The sequence below is a fragment of the Mus musculus genome, chromosome 14 (assembly GCF_000001635.26).
Source record: "Mus musculus strain C57BL/6J chromosome 14, GRCm38.p6 C57BL/6J".
NCBI lineage: Eukaryota > Metazoa > Chordata > Mammalia > Rodentia > Muridae > Mus > Mus musculus.
This window is the reverse complement of record NC_000080.6, coordinates 32,138,832-32,159,622: the sequence shown is the minus strand read 5'-3', so window position 1 is coordinate 32,159,622 and position 20,791 is coordinate 32,138,832. Positions and strand designations below refer to the sequence as shown.

At 45.3% G+C, this 20,791-nt stretch overlaps 1 protein-coding gene, 1 long non-coding RNA gene and 1 pseudogene across 4 annotated transcripts; 2 read left to right on the top strand and 1 right to left on the bottom strand.

Moving 5' to 3' along the window:
- Positions 1-1,295: 1,295 nt before the first annotated feature.
- Positions 1,296-17,600, bottom strand: Msmb (beta-microseminoprotein). 2 transcript variants are annotated; one of them, XM_017315907.2, is made up of 5 exons: positions 14,106-14,243; positions 13,760-13,849; positions 11,442-11,547; positions 9,358-9,460; positions 1,316-1,556 (listed from the first exon to the last, which is right to left on the bottom strand). In XM_017315907.2, exons 1-5 carry the CDS (start codon positions 14,241-14,243, stop codon positions 1,427-1,429), a joined length of 567 nt encoding a protein of 188 aa, XP_017171396.1. In that variant the 3' UTR covers positions 1,316-1,426. The 2 variants fall into 2 exon arrangements, with proteins under 2 accessions (NP_065622.1, XP_017171396.1); NM_020597.3 differs by lacking the exons at positions 13,760-13,849; positions 14,106-14,243 and adding an exon at positions 17,549-17,600 and having other exon boundaries at positions 1,296-1,556.
- On the top strand, positions 3,704-4,879 carry Gm18909 (predicted gene, 18909; annotated as a pseudogene).
- On the top strand, positions 14,812-19,192 carry Gm41127. 2 transcript variants are annotated; one of them, XR_001781211.1, is made up of 3 exons: positions 14,812-15,263; positions 16,278-16,413; positions 16,729-19,192. It is a non-coding gene; the product is annotated as a predicted gene, 41127 (long non-coding RNA). The 2 variants fall into 2 exon arrangements; XR_874505.1 differs by having other exon boundaries at positions 16,278-19,192.
- Positions 19,193-20,791: the final 1,599 nt, after the last annotated feature.

Sequence of the window (20,791 nt, the reverse complement as noted above, 5' to 3'; positions counted from 1 at the left end):
AAAGCACTTCCTGTTCTTGCAGAGGACCCAGTTTTGGTTCCCAGCCACCTACAGGATGGCTCACAACCACCCATACCTCCTGGTTCCAGTGCCTTCTGACCTCCAAGGGCACCAGGCGTGCACACGGTACAGATGTATATATGCAGGCAAAAAAGAGTCATGCAAATAAAGAAAATAAACTCTTTTTTTCCTCTGGGGTTTGTGGTGGTTTGAGTAAGAATGGCCCTCTCGGGCTCACGTGTTTGAATGCTTACTGATGAGAAGATGGCTCTACTTAGAGTGAGTGTCCTTGTTGGGGTGGGTGTGGCTTTGGGGGAGGAAGTATGTCACTGGGGGTTGGCTTTGAGGCTTCAGAAGTCCAAGCCAGGCTTAGTGGCTCACTCTTTCTTTCTGCTGCATGTGGATCTGGATGTAGTACTCTGAGCTACTTCTGCCTGCAGGCCACCCTGCTTTATGCCATGCTGATAATGGACAAAGCCTCTGAAATGGTAAAGATGGCCCAGGCAAATGCTTCCTTTTGTAAGAGTTGCCATGGTCATGGTGTCTCTTCACAGCAATAAAACAGTGACTAAGACAAGGCTGATGGGCTTTATAACTTAGGAAAAACATGCTACATTTTTTTTTAAATATTGAGTAAATAAATGTCAGAATTAATGTTACAGTTTCAAGTCAGTGTATTTTAGCTGGTCTGTATGCCACACCTAACTGACCCTAGAGCTAGGCCCCACCACCCACAGAAGTCCGGCTTCTGAGTTTCCTGTCAGACTGCGTGAGGTCTAGAGAGCCCCTTCTCCAGTATCTCTAACCTGTTCTAACCTTATGCAAACACAGTGTGATGTGGGGACTCGATAAAGAGGGGGTACCTAAGTAACTGGAAGGAAGGATAAATGAGAGTACCAGGGACAAAGAAGAAGTCTGGTTTCATCATGAACACACATGCTTTTTTCCATTGTAAAGCAGAAACAGATGGTTCTGAGCCACCATGTGGTTGCTGGGAACTCAGAACCTCTGGAAGAGCTTCGGGGCTCTTAACCACTGAACCACTTCTCTAGCCTAAACCAGAAACAAGATGCAGGCAGAAGAGCCTTATTTGTAGAAGTGGTGGAAATGGATGTGGGCCCCATAGGAAAGCACACATGCATGACACCTGTTGGAGCTCAGGAAAGATGCTGTAACTGGTACCTGGTATTGTTGGGTTGATTTGTTTGGTTGTATAACATGCATTAAGTTAATACAAATATGGTTGGCAAACTTGTTTACTTGTTTACTTGTTTGTTTTTTTATTTATTTGAGTTTTTCAAGATATGCTGCCTCTGCCTTCTGAGTGCTGGGATTACAGGTCACCTCCTTGCAAGCTTATGATTGGTAAATTTAAATCATACAAGGTTCAAATGTTACTCCACTTTTGGGCCCACACGAAGCACATTTACATAGTCCAGCTGTCAACTCGACAGGTCTTCCCTGGGTTCTTCCGATCCACCACACTGTAGGTGCAGTTCTCTGGGTGGAATTGTACATCACAGTTGTCTTTGTCATAGCTCAAAGGCCTAGTAGCGCTGTCAATGAGACAAGAAAAGACGTTAGGAAGGGAGGAAACATTCACCCAGCCCTACTGCTCTGTGCAAGAAGCAGACTACACACATTCCTGTCTCCTGGAATGTAAGGGCATCACTTGGCTAGAAGCATTTGTACCTGTTTGTGCCATGGAGTCACAGAGACCATCCCTAACAAGGGTCCTACATTCTACCCTGCATGCACTGAAGGACACTGGGAAGTTCTAACAGGCCAAAGGCAGGGCTAGGCCGCTCTGGGACGGGAAATCTTGTACTAACCTTGTCTTCCCAACCCTCCCTGTCCAGGGAGTGGTCATCGATAATGGTGCTAGACTGTGGGAAGAGAAGGGTTGTCCCAGCTCTGTGTGGTATCTAGTTAGAAGAGGAGCTCACCCAACCAACAGGGGCAGAGAGCCATCCCAGACCAGGGTCATGGATCCCAGGGAGAAGATAGTAGAAACAAAGCATCATGGGAAAACCCACCTGCACATGCAGGGGCACACGATTTTAGGAGTCATTGCCCTCAAAGCCCATCTATAGGCTTGGGACATGGTGGCATGCAGCTATAATTACAGCACTTGGAGGTAGAGGCAGAAAGATTAGAAGTTTAAGACTAGGCTCTGCTACACAATGAACTTGAGGCCAGTCTAGGCTATGAGAAACCTTGTCTCAGCAAAGCTACAGGCTAGAGAAATGTAGTCCGTGGTTAAAAGCAATTTCTATTCTTTCAAAGAATGGGAGTTTGGCTCTCAGCACCCTGAGGATACCTCTAACTCCAGCCCCAGGGAGTCAACACCTTCTGGCTTTCATGGGTAATTGCATTTCTGTGCGTAGACATCCACGTAGACAATACGCATAAATAAATAATAAATATTTTCCTAAAGACCAAAGAATAAATAAACTGCTCTGGCTAAAGTGTATAAAAGCAGCCATTTCAATGCCCTGTATAACAAAAAAAGACCCAGAATTTTATCCTAAAGGAAAAGGACATCTGATTCCAAGAACATCAGAATTTGCAGCCCTCCCTGGCCATGCAGAGAGACACTGGCAGGAAGTTGTCTCACAATTTACCAGGACACTGGACACTCAACCCAAGCCTACATGGCCCAAACCCATGGGAACATTGTCCTGTGAGAGGAAGGCCCCAGTGACATGTAATCTTCTGGTTTGATTCTTTGTAAAGCTAACAGCAGATTACTTGTAGTATATAACATTTTGAAGACATTTGATGAGCTAGATGCTACTAATGCAGAAATAGTAATTAGGTTAAAAAACAGAGCACCAAATAGTACTATAAGCAGTAATGGTGGTGCACACCCCTAATCCCAGCACTTGAGAGGAAGAAGCAGGATGTTTGCTAGATCAAGGGCAGCCTGAGTATATAGAATATGATGAGATGTGTTTCAAAAAATCTTTTAAATCCAATTTAATTTGCAAAGTAAGTTTGACATGTAGCTGTAAAAGAAAAAAATGTATAAAAAAGAAAGAGAAATAAATTATTATCAGTTCCAAAGGTGGGTCCATAAAGATAGCAGCCCTTGCCCTTCCCTTGCTCAGGGAGCTCTTTCACCCCACTGACTCCAGAGGCCCACCAGGCTGCCAGGCTTTGTGCTGCTAGGATGGATGCTGAGTTGCTGGGACAGCTCCCTCTTGCTGCTCTGGGGAGATGGCCTGCCCAGCTGGCTTCCCAGGGCCATTTCTCCAGCACCCCTTCCTCCCACTCCCAGGGTTGGCGTGTTGGGTTTGTGTCTCTATTTAAGGAAAACAAGCAGTTTGCAGCCATTGGTCCCTGTACTAGGGAAACAGCCCACAAGCAATAGCTAACAGCCTCAGTGGGGAAAACCTTTCCATGTTAGAGACCGAGAATGCTAGGAGTTGTTTATGTCACTCACCCCTTCTTCTCCAGATAGAAGATACTGGAACAGTGCAAAGATTTCTCATCTTATTGATAGAGCCACTAATAAACCAAAATGCCTGACACCCTCACCCTAGTCTGAAGTGCATCGGGCTAGTTCTGTCATTACAAGGTTCCCGGATTGACTAGCAAGGTCCCTCCAAATATTTTGAGCTGGGAGCACAGACACAGTTTGAGGCTAACAATAACAGTTATATTTTCAATGGGTCTCATGAGACAACTAAGCAGCAAGACAGACAGATTCATTAAAAAAATGTTCCCTCCCTTCTCTGAGTATGAGAACCCTGAAACAGATCTTCATGTCAATCCACAAAAAAAAAAAAAAAAAGCAAATAGGCAATTCTTAGAGAGCCTGTGGGTATCCAGGCATGCTTCATACACATCTTAGACTGTACATTCCTTCTCAAACGCCCACCAGAGATTAGTGACCATGGTATCGGGAGAAGGGCAGAGACAAGGATGATGGCTCTGCATCCCACAGTGAGACATCTTTGCTAAGGGAAATCAGTCTGCCACACACTGTGGAGGAAGAGGGGGCTGTTTCAGGGAAGGAGACAGCCAAGGAAGCAGGGATGAGGTGCAGACTACCTAGACAAGTGACCATGCAAAAGTTATGACGTCAGCAGAGTTGAGGAGTCAGAAGTGAGTGGGCCAACATCTTGTTTGGTTTTGTTAAGAGAAAGAATGCAATGTGTGGGGACATCACCTGTCAATAAAAGACTCATGGCCTATCAGCTGAGGCAGGAAATAGGGAGGTGGGAGTTCTGATAGTGAGAGAGGATTTCTGGGATAGAGTCAGGCAGGAGAGGAGATTTGCCCCAAATGCTGAGGAAGCAGGTAGCATGAATCTGAAGGAGAGGTAAGTAGCCACATGGCAGAACTTAGACTAGTTTAATGGATTAGTTCGTGTATGAGCTATCAGAAACAAGCCCAAACTTATAGCCTAAGCATTGATTCATAAATAATTTAAGTCTCAGAGTTGTTATTTTGGGGACCTTGAGCACAGGTAGAGAAGCCTGTGATTGGTTACAAAGGAGATCGCATAATTGACTCACTAATAAATTATTGCCGAAGCAGAGAGTCTGGATGTTGAAGCCATGGGCCATCTCATTCCAACTGAAGTTCCCTTTAACAGGAAGCTAAGAGAACAAATTATGACACAACGGACGCTGTTTCCTAAGATTCTGTCACAACAGCAACATCAGTTGTGCATTCTTCCTGCTGTGGAACCTGTGGTAACTGCATGGAGCTCAGCTCTCTCGGAGGGCCCACCCATCCCAGAGAAGCCCTGTGCAGACTTTTTAGAGGCCGAGGGTATTACCAGCTGGCCAGAAAAGACCCCTTAAGAAATATCTCTAGAAAACTTGCCAAAGAGATTTGTGTCAAAGCAGAACCACTTGCAAAATGGTTCCTACTCCTAGTCCTCTGTCTCAAATTTTACTGCAAAGCATCTTCCAACATACGTGAAGGTTCAGGACATCAGTGTTATCCACTAGCAATAAAAAGTAAGAAACATTGATCAGTGTGTGAAAGAGTAAACAAAGCAGGACCCTACAACCCTGTAGAGTTTCATTCCTTGTAAAAGGAATGAATTCATTCATATGCTACAACGTGGACCGACCTTGAAAAACTTGCTAAAAGCAATTAGCCAGACAGAGAAATGCCTTGTGATTACAGGGCCGATCCAGAATAGGCAGATCCACGGACAGAATACAGAGTGGAGGCGACCAGGGGCAGGGTGGAGGGAGGGAGAGCCGTGCTTAATGGAAACAGTTTTAGTTGGGCTCTTTGGGAGTGTTGGAAAGAGTAGTGATGCCTGCACAATATTAGAAATCCATGTTGCATCCTTGAGTTCCATTGAAAATCATTTTAAAGAAAAATTCAATGTAATATATTTTGTACTACAGAAAGAAAGAAAAAAAAAACTTTTTAAGTGGGCTGGTGAGATGACTCAGCAGGCAAAGATCCTTGCTGCCAAGCCTAATGACCTGATTTCAATTGTGCCCTGATCTATACACACATGCCATAGCACATGCATGTACGCACGTGCGCGCACACACACAGACTCAGTCAATTAATGTCATCAGTGTCTAAGGTTTAAAAGTAGAGCAGTGCTTGAAATAGGTGGCCATTATTTTTACAAGTTTCCGTTAGGAAATAGACTTCTGTCACTGGTGTACAGGTACATGTTGCTATGGCAAAGGGTGTGCTACTGAATGCTTATTCTATTTGTGTGTGTGTCTATGCCACATGTGTGCAGGTGCTGGTAGAGGCCAGAAAAGTGTGTAGGATCCTCAGAACTAGAGCTACAAAGGGTTGTGAGCACCTGACATGGGTGCTGGGAAGGAAATTTGGGTCCCTTGGAAGAGCCATGTCTTCAGCCCACGGATGCATATTGTAATGCAAACCAGACTGAATACTGTAGAAGAAACTGACAGGAGATGGGGAAGGGAAGATACAGATTTCAGCAGATCCAAAACTGGAGTCTTGACCCCTTGCTCCTCACATTCCACTCCAGGAACCTGGGCCTGGAAAGAGCAACAAAGGCCAGCTATCTCCCATGCTCTCCCCTGGGCCCCTCTGCCTAGGCCTCCAGTCCCTTGACATCTCCAGATCTAGGTAGCATCCATAAAAGATGCAAAGGGTCCAGAAATTTCCCACACAGAAAGCTAAATCCAAATCTGCATATTGTATAGAAAAATGAAGTTTATAAGAACAGCGGGCACAGAGATTGGACAGGAGGTTAGGCAATTCCAGAATCTAGTTTGGAACAGAATTGACAAATAGGCACATTTCCATAGGGTGGAGCAGTGCCAGATGGGACAGGTGTTACAGAAGGAAAAGAGAAAAGGGCATTTGAGCCTTCACCAAGTTCCCACCACTCTCAGACTCACTGTATAGGCCAAGCAAAGAGAAGACCTAAAATACCTATTGGGTTGATGAATTTGTGTTCAGAATCTCACTTAGTTCTCATCGCAAGTTGGAACTGAGAACAAGAGATTTAAACCTTACTCTGGCACACACAGCTTACTGTAAGAGGGACTGAGAGTCAGACTCAAGGTGCTCTGACTCCAGCATCAGATTCATCCCACTTGACCATGAGGATCAACCTCACTCTTTTCTACCCTGGCCCCATTGGTAACCACAGAAGAGGTTGTGTCAACATTCTGTGATGGCAGCACTGATGATCTGGGGACACCTAGTCACTGTAGAGATCTGCTTGCCATTTGAGGGAGGAATGGTTCACCAGTCCTTAACCTGCAGGGTTTCAACCACACTCTAGGGTCACAGACAAGGTTAGATATCTGAAGCCGCGCGCGCGCGCGCGCGCGCGCACACACACACACACACAAATAATCAGGATTCAGCTGTGACACGTGGGAGCCAGCCAGTTCAATACCTGGGAGCCTGCCAGGTAGTCTGTCAGCCTACTTCTCAGTTGGATGTTCCTCTTGATTGACTCCACATTTACCCTGAGGCATGCTTAGTACATGCAGGCAGAACTTTTGAGACACGTAACTTTAGCAGAATGCAAGCACTCTGCTTAAAGTTCTATGTCTGTCCAAGGTACTTGGTAGAGTTCAAATCCAGAGGCAAGTTCAGAAAGTGCTAATTTACACAGTGCCTCTGCTGGATTGGCGTAACCCCAGAGTGAGACCCTGGGTTTAATGCCAGCACTGCTAAGACAAAAGGGGAACCATTTCTGTTCATGCAAGACTCAGCTGGCCAAAGACGACCAATAGAAGCTGTCAGAAGCTTGGGGGACTGGAAGTGGAGAGCCTGGTGTGGCCTCAGCTGCAGGTACTTTGTCATCCATTTATTCAAAGACCGTTAGCATCCACAAAAATCCAGCAGAAACCATGTGCACAATCCCGGACCCACCCTGGCCTTAGCTTCCACATCGAAAATATGTACACCCTCCCGTGCCCTCCCCACTAAAATGTAAAAGTACGTAGTGCTGTAGCTCAGTTGGTAGAGTGCCTGCCAGCATGCATGAAGCCCTGAGTTCGATCGCCAGCAATGCATAAAACAATGTTATGGTGACCCATGCCTGAAGTCCCAGTGTTTGGGAGATGGAAAATCAAAAGTTTAAGATCCCCTCAATTACAAAATAATTTTGAGGCCAACCAGGAATACTCAAGACCTTTTCTCAAAACAAACAAACAAAACCATTGGCACAGTGGCACTCCTATAGTCCCAGTGTGAGAGCAAGCTGTGCCCTGCTCTAAGTTAGTCCGCATTACACAACACAGTGCTTCTGAGGCCGTCGTGCCTTGCCGTGGAAGAATCCATGTCATAAGCCACGTTTTATTTACTTTATGATCAGAGGAAGGGGCAGGATGGCTAGTGTAAGCAACACCACCCACAAGATGCACTCTGCTGAACAACTTAAAAATGAAAAGGATTCTATCCCAGGGGCTCACAAAAAGTGGAGAGAGAGAACTGACTCCGGAGAGTTGTTCTCTGACTCTACGGACACCACTCCCTCTATAGCACACACATATGTGCACACACTAATAATGTTTGTCGGGTAGGGAGGGCTGAAAGAGAACTCCTGACCATCCCAGGGGCATCATCTTGTCTCAGCCCCTGCTGCTACGGCAACTGACCACCCATGGACCAACATTGGTCCATCTCGACCAGTTCTGTTTAGCCGCATGGCTTCTGTAGTCTAGTTCCTTAGCTGGGCGGCTCAGCTTGACCCTGAAGTTCCACTCTAGCTGCACCTCCTACAGATTCTCTTTGCATCTCTATCATATTTCTGCCTGCCTGCCTTCAACTCCATGTCAACACTTCCCACTCTGCTGCCTAACCAGCTTTTATGCCCAAATCATAATCTACATGCATAGATTTCCTGTGTGATCTGATAGTTAATGGTAGTAATTAAAGTTGAAATTTAAAAAAAAATCTGTTTGCGCCCCAAGTCTTGACACTATTACTGAGGTTATGGAGCACTCACAAAAAGGGACCAAGCATGACTGCTCTCTAAAAGACCCAAAAAGCAGCTGAAAGAGTCAGAGGCAGATATTTGCACCCAGTCAATGGACTGCTGCTGACCCCTGTGGTAGAATTAGGGAAAAGCTGGAAGAAGCTGAAGAGAAAGGCAACCCTGTAGGAGGACCAGCAGTCTCAATACACCTGGACCCCTGAGATCTCTCAGATAGTGGACCACCAACCAGGTAGCATACATCAGTTGATATGAGGCCCCCAACACATATACAGCAGAGGAATGCCGGGTCTGGGTTCAGTCAGAGAAGATGCATCTAACCCTCAAGAAACTGGAGGTCCCAGGGAATGGAGAGGTCTGGTGGAGGTGGGGACATCCTTGTGAAGACAGCGGGACAGGGAGCAGGTACAGGATATGGTATGGGTGTGGACAGGGAGAGGAGTAAAATGTGGAGTTTAAAATAAATAGATAGATAGATAGATAGATAGATAGATAGATAGATAGATAGATAGATAGATAGATAGAAAAATAGAAAAATCCATTTGCCAGTGACTAGCTATCTGCTTGGTAAATCGTAGATCATATCCCCAAACACACACACACACACACACACACGCACAGAGTCACATACAAGATCATATCTCCAAAACCAAATACACACACACATGCACACAGTCACATACACACAGATAAATAAATGTAATTTGCTGTTATTCAATAAATTCATATGGATAAAACACAAACATGTCTGTCTATGCTTTTCATACAGTGCACACATTACAGACAGAAATAGCAAGATCACTTGAGTCCTGGAGTTTGATGGCAGAGCCACCTAAGAAGACTTTGTTTCAAAACCAAACATAAAACTAAGCTGAACAAAGCGAAGCAGAAGCCCTCAAGAGTAGCTCTCTGGGATGGCCCAGCCAGCTGTCGAGACTTACTTGGTACAGCAGGTGATTGACGTTTTGTCACATGAACACCACGTGCAGTTCTTCTTCCAGGGAGTGTTAAGGAAATGCTTGTTACCATCAGCATCCATGCAGTCTAAAGGATGCAAATCCCAGAGTCACACCAAACAAGACCAAAGTTTGTCAGTCAGAGCTGCTGGCATGTGACTGTAGGCAATTGTAAAGGTATCAGAAACAATCAGTGCTTTTGTATTCAAAAGGGCTAGAGTCCTGCACACTACAGTCCTGTGGTCCTTGCCTCTGATAACATTTATTTATCTATCTATCTCTCTATCTTGAGACAAGATGTTGCTAGCCTTGGGTAGCCTGAAACACTGAGTAGACCAGATTGACCTCAAACTCATAGAGTCAACTGGCTCTGCTGGGAGTAATAGGCATGAGATACCATGCCTAGAATTCTGATAATGTTTCTTAAGCAAACTTAAATCCTTCTAGATTTTATTTCAGCACAGACATTGGAGAATAAATAAGACCTTCCTTTTTAACCTAGTAGAAATTAGGGAGTTACTGGCAACAGGGACCCATCTTGTTTTTTCTGGTTGTCCTGAATAAACCCCTCACTTCTCTGCTGGGATAGCTTTGTGTCAGTGATTCTCAATGCTAGGTGCACATGTGAAGCATGGTAGGTAAAAATCACCCACAGACTGGAGTATAGCTCAGCGGTAGAACATGTATTTAGGATGCACAAAGCCCTGGATTCAATCTCCAGCACCTAAATAAACAAACAAACCTTGTGTGCCAGATCCCCACCAAAGAACAATAAGGTCAGAATCTCTGGGTGGAGCCCACACTGCCTGGTTTACTGTGGATTTTTTATGGGAAGGGAGGCATGCAGCATGTATTGAACTCCCTACATGCTTTTTAAAAATTACTTGTTTTTTTATTTATATGAACGTTTCTCCTGTATTTGTGTAAGGTTGTATTGTATCTACAGAGACCAGATGCCCTGGAGCTGGAATTACCAAGTATTGTAAGACCCTCATAGGCAGGCCGGGAACTGAACTTGGGTCCTCTATGAGCGTATCCAGTGCTCTTTACCACTAAGCCATCTCTCCAGGCCCTGAATGGACTCTCAGTCGTCCTGTCTCTGCCTCCTGAGTGCGGGGATTGCAAGGAAATGCCATCACAATTGCTTTCTGCAGTGCCAGGATTGAATGCAGTACCTCACACATACTAGGCACGCATTCTACCAAGAGGACCGCATCTCCAGTCCTCTCTGCCTTATTTTTTAAAATGTCCGTCCAGAGTGAGGATTGCTGCCTTTCATCCAAGTGTGCTTGAAGGGCAGCATGAGCATTCCCCTGAGCTGCACCGGACACCACCACCCTTTCGTGTGTGTGTGTGTGTGTGTGTGTGTGTGTGTGTGTGTACAGATCCTATGAATTAGACTTGTCCTGGGCTAAGGTATATGGTCTGGTCATTGTCATTCTTAGTTTTAGCTGCCAACTTGATACAGACTAATGCCATCCGAGAAACATTTTCAAGTTCTTGCTTGAGTTTTTCTACCTGACTTCTCTCGACAATGGATCTAAAAGTGAAATGCAAATAAGACCTTCCCTCCCCTAAATTTGTTTTGGTTATGGCATGTCACTGTAGCAGCAGGATGAAAACAGTACAGTATTATAAAGTGTTTGTTTGGTATGTATGAGACTCTCCAGGACTACTCATAACACATACACACACACACACACTCACACGAATGCTCCGCATTTAAACAAGATTACAGGAATGCTCATTACATTGAGGTTTGAATGCAGCTCCCCATCCCTGACTGTATGTGAAAGTCAGAGAGTGTCTACTGGTCAACCCCCACGCCCAGAGATTCTCATTCAGCTGTTCTTCAATGAGGCCTTACTGTGCTAAGCTTCAAAGCTCTCTGGGCAATCTCATCTAGCTAGAATTGAGAAGAACGTTCTTAATATTTCTGTATCTGTCTGAATCCCTATTCCAGTGTATATTCCAAAACTTCTCCATCTGCCCTATATACTAGGTCCTATCTACAGTTTGTATCTACCAGGCTGGAATCGTATTAAAATACTTGGAAAACCAGGACTTACCATCAGACATTTGATTTGGAAATATCTCACGATTTTCAATAGAACATACTGCTTTGGATGCTATCACCATGGTAGCAAGGAATAAGAGACTGCCCAGCCAAGCTTCCTGCAATGCAGAGAAAGGTTAGGAGTGAAGAATGAGCAGCAATTCTTGAAGGTCATTCTTGACTAAGTGTCCTACAAGATCCCTGCTGAACTCTGGCATGAAGAGCAGAGTGAAGAGCAACTGCCAGGTACCACGGCAGAGCAATCAGAGACTAAGGCATAAATTAGTCACATAAAAAGAAAAATCTTGGGATGGAGAGATGGCTCAGTGGTTAAGAGCACTCACTGACTGCTCTTCCAGAGGAACTGAGTTCAATTCCCAGCAACCACATGGTGGCTCACAACCATTTGTAATGGGATCGGATGCCCTTTTCTGGTGTGTCTGAAGACAGTGTACTCATATAAATAAAATAATAAATAAATAAATAAATCTTAAAAAAAAAATGTCCTGACCCGCAGGACAGTCAAACAGGGACTTGAGGGGCACCTGGAAGAGAATGGGGGACAAGAAACACAAAGAACGGACAGCAAGTCTGATGATCAAGCTGACAAATTTTTATTTTTCTCACACAGGTTATATACTCATAGGAGCAGGAAGGGGCATGGAGGGGGGTCACTTTGTCTCTGGGTAATGCACCTGTTCCCAGGATATCGACAGGAAGATCAGAACAGAATGAGTTATCAGGCACCTATCCACAAGATTTATAGCTATTTGTTCTCTGCTGACTTCAGGATCCATGTCTACTTGTACTCAGCTGGGCTAGTACCTTGCCATAGAGGCCAAGACTTTATGCCAGCAAGCACTTAAGGCAGTAAATGTTCAAACAAGGTTGCTCCCAACAAAAAAAGAAAAGAAAAATCTTAGGAAGGTTTGTAAAGAGGCAAAATTAAGAATAAAAGATTTACATGAAGCTGGGGGGCGGGGTGGCCCACACCCTTAATCCCAGCACTTGGGAGGCAGAGGCAGGCAGATCTCTGAGTTTGAGGCCAACCTGGTCTACAGAGTGAGTTCCAGGACAGCCAGAGCAACACAGAGAAACCCTGTCTCGAAAAACAAAAACAAAACAACAAAAATCAAAACAACATTAACATGAACCCAGAGGCAAGCAAAATTGAGCAGGACGCCTGCTAGAGCTGAGTTTGCAGGAGATGTGACTGATGTGACTGGGAACATAGTTTAGCATCAGAGTGAACCCAAGGAACTTTAGGTGTGGGTACTGGGATACAGAACCACCAGGACCAGCCACCCCTCTGCTCTGAAGAGAGTCTGGAATCCACAGTCCCCAAATAGCAAATTGCCCATGTCATCTTTTTGAGAGGAGCTAAATAAATGCACACAGTTTAGGGTGGTACTCTTGGAGTCCTTTTAAAACAGAAGGTGGAGTGAGGACTGATATCACACCAAATGGCTAAAGGTTGGGGAAATAGCTGAGTCTAAGAGTTTGCTTAGAAAGCACAGAACCATGGATTCAATTCCCAGTAACACATAAAGCCAGAATTCGTGTGGTTGATTCTGTAAAACCAAAACAGGAGCCACATTGTTGTTAAGGAGCCACGTTGGTGTACATTGTTACTAAGTCTTTAAACCTTGTAAGAAGAATAAGCTTCCTAAGTCTAATGTAGCCTGCAAACCATTTCATTTCACAAGTTCATAGCTCCTGAACTTGTGACCCTATGATGTATGGCCACCCTTTGCCTTGCTAAACTCCTGAACCTGTGACATATGGTTGCCTTTTTGCCTTACAAAAAAATGTGTCTTCTCAGATAACTTTATGCCTCCCTTTCCCACATGATGTATTCTTGCACTTATCTACCCGGGGCAGCCTTGAGTCCAGAATCCCTCACGCTTCTATCCCGGTGCTAACAGGCAGTTATCTGGACAGCTGTTTACTATCATCTCTAGCCCTTCCCCATAAAAAGGACCTCAAAAGCCAGCAAGGGGCTGCTCTCTGAAGTCCTGACTGTGGGAGAGGCAGCCAGCTGGCCATTTCTAAGTATAGTGTCCCTTAATCGGTCGTTGAATTGGTTTTTTTGTTTGTTCGTTTTCTGGTCTAACAGCACTTGCCTCTGATCCTAGAACTCCAGAGAGTTTCAGAAGCAAGAGACTCGGTAGTTGAAGATCATCCCAGCAACATAGCCTGGGTTACATGGCCATGACTCAAAAAAGCTTAATCATGAAGAGATGCTTCCTGCAATGGTTCCTTTCTGATGAAAGGATAAAAAGGCAAGTGAGAAACAAGTAGATAAGTTATGACAAAATATAGATGTGTTACCAGAAAATCAGCATTGTCTTCAATATGAGGGGGTCTCTGTGGAGGATGGCTTTTAAGCGGATAGTGCTGCAGTGCGTTGGAAGTAGTCAGCTACAGAGGAGGAAACAGCTTGCTGCCCAGAGTCACACTTGCTGTACACTCTGAAGACTATTCTCTGCAGTGGGAGCAGCTCTCCTGCCCCAGCTCCTGTGCCCCTTAGCACCTGAAATGTCTACCCATCCCAATTCAGCTGGGCATTCCTGTGACCCCTGGTCATATGTTCACTGGGCTGGAGCTGCCTGTGGGAGTGGCTGGCTGCGGGTCTGAGTATAGGAAGGATTGTGCTGGGAGCCTCCTCACTGGCTACAGTGGGAGCTTTCTGCAGTGGCAGCAGCAGCGACTCTTTTGCACTGCCCTGGCTTGTTCTGGGAGGCCCGGGACTGTTGTGCCAGGTGCTGGTCCTCCTTGCCCCTTGAGACATGAGAAGGCTATCTCTATCTCCCATGGTTTCTCCCAAGTCCCTGCCACTCCAGTTCTTCTCTTCCTATGCTTCTCAAACAGTGTTAGAAAAGTGATTGGCTGTTTAAAGTGTGGTGGGAAGCCATATTCTGTATGAAGATAATTAAAATTTTTTCTTTAAAGACTCATAGGTTAAATTTTACAGTAAGACCATTAAGTAATTATAGAAAATGTATTTTAAAGATAAAATAGATTTGGATGTTTAAATACCTAGATAAATGAAGCTAAAAAAGTATCAAAATTTGGAACATAACATCTGACATAATTTCAGTGTAACAATAAAAAACATAAAGTCATAGTAGAAAAGTAGCAAAGGCAATAAAGGGACAACACATGCACATACACATACATACACACATGCACATATACACACATACACACATGCACAGACACATACATACACATATGCACATATGCATACACACATACATGTATACACACATATGCACACATATACATATGCACACATGCACATATGCACACATATACACACATGCACACACATGTACACACACATACATACACACATGCACATATGCACACATACATACATGCACACATACATGAACATACATACATGTGCACCCATACACACATACACACACATGAAGACAGAGAAGGATCAATAAACACTTGGAAATTCAACTTAACCTAAAGCAAGATAAATGTGAATGTAGAAGACAGACCACGCTATTTAGAATCCATAGAGGAAAGCAGGCCCAGGCCTGTTCCCATAGGGACAGTGGCTGTGGAGCAACTGGAAAGTGTAATTTAAGACCACTCACACTTTGAAATTCACATTTTCACTTCTAACACAACCCTAAGAACAGCACAGAGGTGAAGACAGACTCCTGACAAGGCAGCTCAGCTCACTGAAGATGGAAAACCATGCAACACCCAAGAAAGAGCTGACTGAGAACACAGTGACTCCCAACAAAAGAACAACAGAACTTAAATAAGACAAACATTGATGAACTAAAAGTGAGAGGAGAGAGGCAGATGCCAGGTATCTACTATGCATCTCAAAATGAAACTCTGCAGGCCACACAACGGCCTGGAGGCTGTGACTCCTGTGACATAGACAGAGATGCAGCCCGTGCTATCCTGATATTATTTAGCCTGGGCTAGCTTTGAACTCAGGACAATACTCTTGCCCCAGCCTCCCAAGTGCTGAGATACTTGTGTGGGCCACCACAGCCGGCTAAGAAGGCATTTTGTGACTGTGTGATTGTCATACCTTCCTTCTTGGGCTCTTTCTTCTACACTCATCTTTCTTCTACACTACAATCATTGCACTTAAAACTCTAAAGAAAGCCGGGCAGTAGTGGCACACACCTTTAATCCCAGCACTTGGGAGGCAGAAGCAGACAGATCTCTGTAAGTTCAAGGCTAGCCTGATCTACAGAATGAGTTCTAGGACAGCCAGGGCTTTACAGAGAAACCCTGTCTCAAAAAACAAAACAAGACAAAGCAAAACAAAACAAAACCCTCTAAAGAAAGTGTGGGGCTGGTGAGGTGGCTTAGCTGTGGTGGGCAGGGTTGACCAGAGCGAGCAGGGTTGAGAGGAGCAAGCAGAGGTCCTAAATTCAATTCCCAGCAACCAGATGAAGGCTCACAACCATCTGTACAGCTACAGTGTGTACTTATATACATAAAATAAATAAATAAATAAATCTTAATTAAAAAAAGAAAGTGTGAATCCTTCCAAAAGGAAGGAGTGAAAGACATAGAAAAGAAAGGAAAAGGAAAGAAAGGAAAAGAGAAGAAAAAAGAGGAAGAGCCTGGTGTAGTGGATCACTTATTTCATTCCAGCATTGGGAGCAGTGACAGGGGCTCACTTGAGTTTGATGCCTTCCTGGTATACATGGTGACTATGGACTACATAGAAAGTCACCCCCCCTCAAAAAAAAAAAAAGAAGCAAAAGAGAGAGGGGGAACCTATATAAAACCCTTAATATATTTCAAACACCAAGACTTAAAATTCATTGTTCTTCCTGTTTTATTCATTTTTTTCTTCCAGTCAATTGACAGGATTCCTGCTTCCTTAGATGGAAAGAAAACTCTTTTATGCTGAGATGGTCGTGGAAGTATATAGTCTTGTTTAACTGAGTCACAGAACAAAGGCATCAAGGAGCCAGAACTGAATCTTAAAGACTGTGAGTTGTGTAGGACACCCCAGCTTCTGCAAGCTGTGTACCCCAGCTCCTGCAAGCTGTGTAGGACACCCCAGCCTCCTGTGAGCTGTGTAGGACACCCCAGCCTCCTGCTGTAGCTCTAGGCACACACACAAGACTGAGACAGTGTGGGGTGGAATCCAGACATCATGACAGAGTAGAGCAAATGATGCTTTCTTTAATTATCTCCCTATCTGCCAATGGCACAAATCTCTCTCTCTCTCTCTCTCTCTCTCTCTCTCTCAATCTCTCTCTCTCTGTATCTGTCTGTCTGTCTGTCTCTGTTTCTCCTCCCAGGGTGGGCACTTCAAATGCCGCAGTATCAAGTTCCTTGGCACAGGACCACTATGTCTCCTGCCTTCCTCTGTAAGCTCCTCAGGAGCCATGACTGCCCGCCCGATGCTGCTTTCATGAGCACATGAACTCAGGGAGACCTTAACAAAGAACACGCTTAAAGAATCTACTTCAGTGGGTCTTCAGCCGTATGATCAAAGCTCACAGGTGATGCTGAGACCCTAGTCTAAGGACCACTCCTGAGGAGGAGGCTACAAAGTCCCCTCTCTTCCCTGCATTCTATTCTGCCCTGCCTTCCTTGCTGCAGACAGTAGCTGTGCATCCCTGATGCACGCAGGCACAGGAGAGTAAAGGAAACTAGCTTTCGCTGGGCCTTTCCAGGCAGTTTCCTTCCTGACTAATTCGGGGTAAAGCAGACTGGCAGTGTCTCCTGAATTGTGTCCCTTTTGTTAAGTAGCTGTTTCTGGAAAGAGAGCCCTGCTCTCCATAGCTGAGGGTCTTTAGAATCTTAGTCAGGGAAGGGCTATTGCAGCTACCTGAGTTCACTCTGAGGCCTCATGGGAGGGGGTGAGAGGAGAGGGGTGAGTGGAGACAGGTAGGGCACCGCCCACCTCCTCGACCCCTAGCTCTGTCCAAGGAGGGTTTCACAGAGTACACATGTCCTGAGGTGAGGCCAGGGTCCCTTCCTGAGGCCTCTTCCCCAGCTCCTGCTTCCCTCTGCCAGCCCTTCTGTGAGAAGCCCCATTCTTTCCCTGATTCTTAAAGAAAAGACCCATTCTCAACTGAAGACAGAAGGAGCCCTATGTATGAATCAGTCACCTACCATGGTGACAAAGCAGGACTCCTTACAGGTGGGTACCTCCAGCAAAGTCCTTGCAAGCATGAATGCTGCCTTCCTATTTATACAGGTGAGGATAACCACTCGTGGGTGTTCTTGGAACGATACTGTTCCAAGAACATATTGGGTATTTGCTGAGGGCTGAACAGGAACTTATAATTTCTCTTGCTTTATAAGTCTCTCGCATAGTAAGCTTTTACCCCAATTCTGTGCTTATCACTAGGGTTTTCTAGGCACTGGGGCCACTTGACCAGTTCGGGGTGTATTCCTCACCTTTGACACGCTGTTGCCCTTCATGGGAGAGAGCAGACAGAAAGAGCTTTCCCTGTGAGCCTTCATCCTGCACTGGCAGACCGCTAGGCACCCCTCATGTTCTTTCCTGGCTCATAGGCAAAGAAATGAGGGCTCGGGAATGGGACTCACAGCAGCCAAGTGCTGAGGCATAAGGTTAGCCTCCAGGTCAGCCTGGTAGGCCAGGGAGCTGAGGCCCAGGAGGTGCTGGCCTTAGGGTCCAGGATGAGAAAGTCCATGGAGCCATTTTCCATGGTGTGGATGAGTCATGCCCACAGCCTAGCTGTCTTTTGACAAGCCACATGCTCACATCTCTCAAGCTATCTCATTCTCCTGAGCGTTTAGTCTTTTCTCTGTTTCCTCAAGGCCTTCCTTTCTCTGTTCAACAGTGGCTTCCTGCATAGGAAACAGCATGGAGTGCCCTTGAATGATTAAAAACTTGAAGTAATTTATAATCCAGCAATCCCACTCAGAAGCCGTCTGCACTCCTGAAAGTTCACTGCAGCGCTGTTCACAGTCGCCACGTGATGGAGCGCACCCTGTGTCCATAGCTGATGTATATACAAGGAAACAAGCAGCCAGAAAAGGGTGAACCTTGGGGCTGGGTATAGCTCACTTAGTAGAATCCTGGTCTAGCATGTGAGAAGCCCTGGGTTTCATCTCCAGCACTACCCGAAACCAGAGTCTGTATAAAGGCTGAAGAGCTAGCTCTGTCGTACAGTGCTCGGCTGCAACCATGACAACCTAACAGCAAAAGGCTATGCATGATGGGACAGGCTTGCAATCCCAGCACTAGTGGTGCTGAAACAGGCGGATCCCCGGGCCTATGGGCCTTTGGTCCTATGGGCCTACAGGTCAGCAAGTCAAGTCTTGGTGAGCCCCAGACCAGTGACAGGCCCTGTCTCCAAAAACAGTGGGGATGGCATCTGAGGAACAAGTGAGGTTGCTATCTGGCCTCTCCATACATAGCAGTTTCCTCCCAACTGAAACATTCACTTAAGGAACCAGATGGGAGGCTCATGAGAATCAGAAAGTATTTGAACTTGAACAACTCAGGAAGCTAAAACCTTGACAAGACTCACTTGCCTGCCCCACCCCAACTCTTGAGGTTACAGAAGCCATTGACAACTGTTGGTGGAGCCACTGGCCTGTCACCTGCTGATCAGTCTGTAAGTCCTGTAAAGAGTTCCAGGGCTGTGGCTGGAGTTGCATCCCCGCTTGGATGGGCGGGTTTTCCTGTAGTACCGCTCACTGCCTCTGAGCCATCCCTGTTTCTGTAACTAACCCCTGACCCATTCTCACATAACTAGTCCACTAAACTGTTAGCTTTGCCATGGCTGCCTTTGGGTTATATTGTCTGTCCTTGATTCCATATGTGGGATGAGTAGATGTGTGTTCATATATCCCCAGGGATAGTGTCATACAATATCTCCACATTTATGTATGTGCCTACACACACACACACACACACACACACACACACACACACACACACAATGGGCATGATGACACACACTCGAAATCCCAGTACTGAAGAAGACAGGAAGATGAATCACTTCAACAGCATAAACATGTTAAAACTTCACATGGGGGGCTGGAGAGATGGCTCAGTGGTTAAGAGCATCGACTGCTCTTCCGTAGGTCCTGAGTTCAAATCCCAGCAACCACATGGTGGCTCACAACCATCCGTAATGAGATCTGATGCCCTCTTCTGGTGCTAATGAAGACAGCTACAGTGTACTTAGATGTAATAATAAAGAAATCTTAAAAAAAAACAAAAAACAAAAAAACTTCACATGGTTCCCTGTTAGTATGTACAATTTTATGATTTTATACATCAGGCAAAATCTAATTTAAATGTTGTAAAGTAAACGTTACATGAAGATCTTATGGGGGGGGGAAACAATCCTTAGTCTGAAGACACCAACCTTACTCCTCCTGTGTGTCTCCCTTGGTGTGATCTGTGCCCTCCGTTAGGGCTGGCATAGCACGGGCCGTAGACTGGAGATGCTCAGACGATAGCTAAAATGAATCCTTCACAGACTGAGGGGCTGCATGTCTGAGATCAGTGTGCCATTGTGGTCGTGTCCTTGTGAGGGCCCTCTCCCAGGTGCCATGGGGCTGTGTCTTTGGTGACATCCTCACATGGTAGAGTATGGTGGCTCTACACCGATGACCAAACTTCCTCCTGGAATTTCCTCTTTTAATAGCCTTACATGAAGAGTTAAGATTTCAAGCTGTGATTTGGGGTAGCAAGAATGTAGCATCGGTGTAGCCCAGGTGTATGGAGAGGCTGGGGTAGACAAGGGCTCCCATCCAAATCCTTCCTTGAACAGCTGTGTGAACTTGGGGGAATTTCTTAACATTTCTGGTTCTTTGTCTAACTGTTTATGAAACAGAGACATTGATTCCCCACCTCCAAGGATGGACATGAAAAATAAGGGGAAATATGTCTAACATATTTAGCTCAGTGTCTGATAAATGGCTGTACAGAAAGCATTTTTTAATTAATTAATTATTTTTTATTTATTCACTTTATATCAAGCTCATTGCCTTCCTCCCAGTATCCCCCTCCCACAATTCTTCCCCCCTCCCCTTCTCCTCTGAGCAGATGGGGGCTCCCTTGGGTATCTCCCCACCCCGGCACTTCAAGTCTCTGCAAGGCTAGAGAGAAAGCCTATTTTACTATTGCTAGCTTAGGGTTTTTAATCTGGGCCTAGTAATTAAATAAACACAAGGTAAATAGTAAATATGAATTACACATATATTTACTAAAATAAGTTTATATGGCATGGGTTTACAGGTCAGGAATGAAGAGTCAAAGAAGCAAGGTCTACATACATGCTGAGGGGTGGGGTGGCTCATTCTGTTGAGAAGCGGTGGGAATCACAGGGCTGGCTTAACAAGGTTATTTATATAGGTTTCTCTCTACTTCAG

What these genes read in the sequence shown, in the direction of transcription:
- Msmb (XM_017315907.2), bottom strand. Translation starts at nt 14,243, where the DNA reads ATGGGAGATAGAGATAGCCTTCTCATGTCTCAAGGGGCAAGGAGGACC. An exon ending in TCCAAATCAAATGTCTGATG is followed by an intron (nt 9,461 to 11,441) that starts GTAAGTCCTGGT and finishes TGCATCCTTTAG; the next exon opens with ACTGCATGGATGCTGATGGT. An exon ending in TCAATCACCTGCTGTACCAA is followed by an intron (nt 1,557 to 9,357) that starts GTAAGTCTCGAC and finishes TCTCATTGACAG; the next exon opens with CGCTACTAGGCCTTTGAGCT.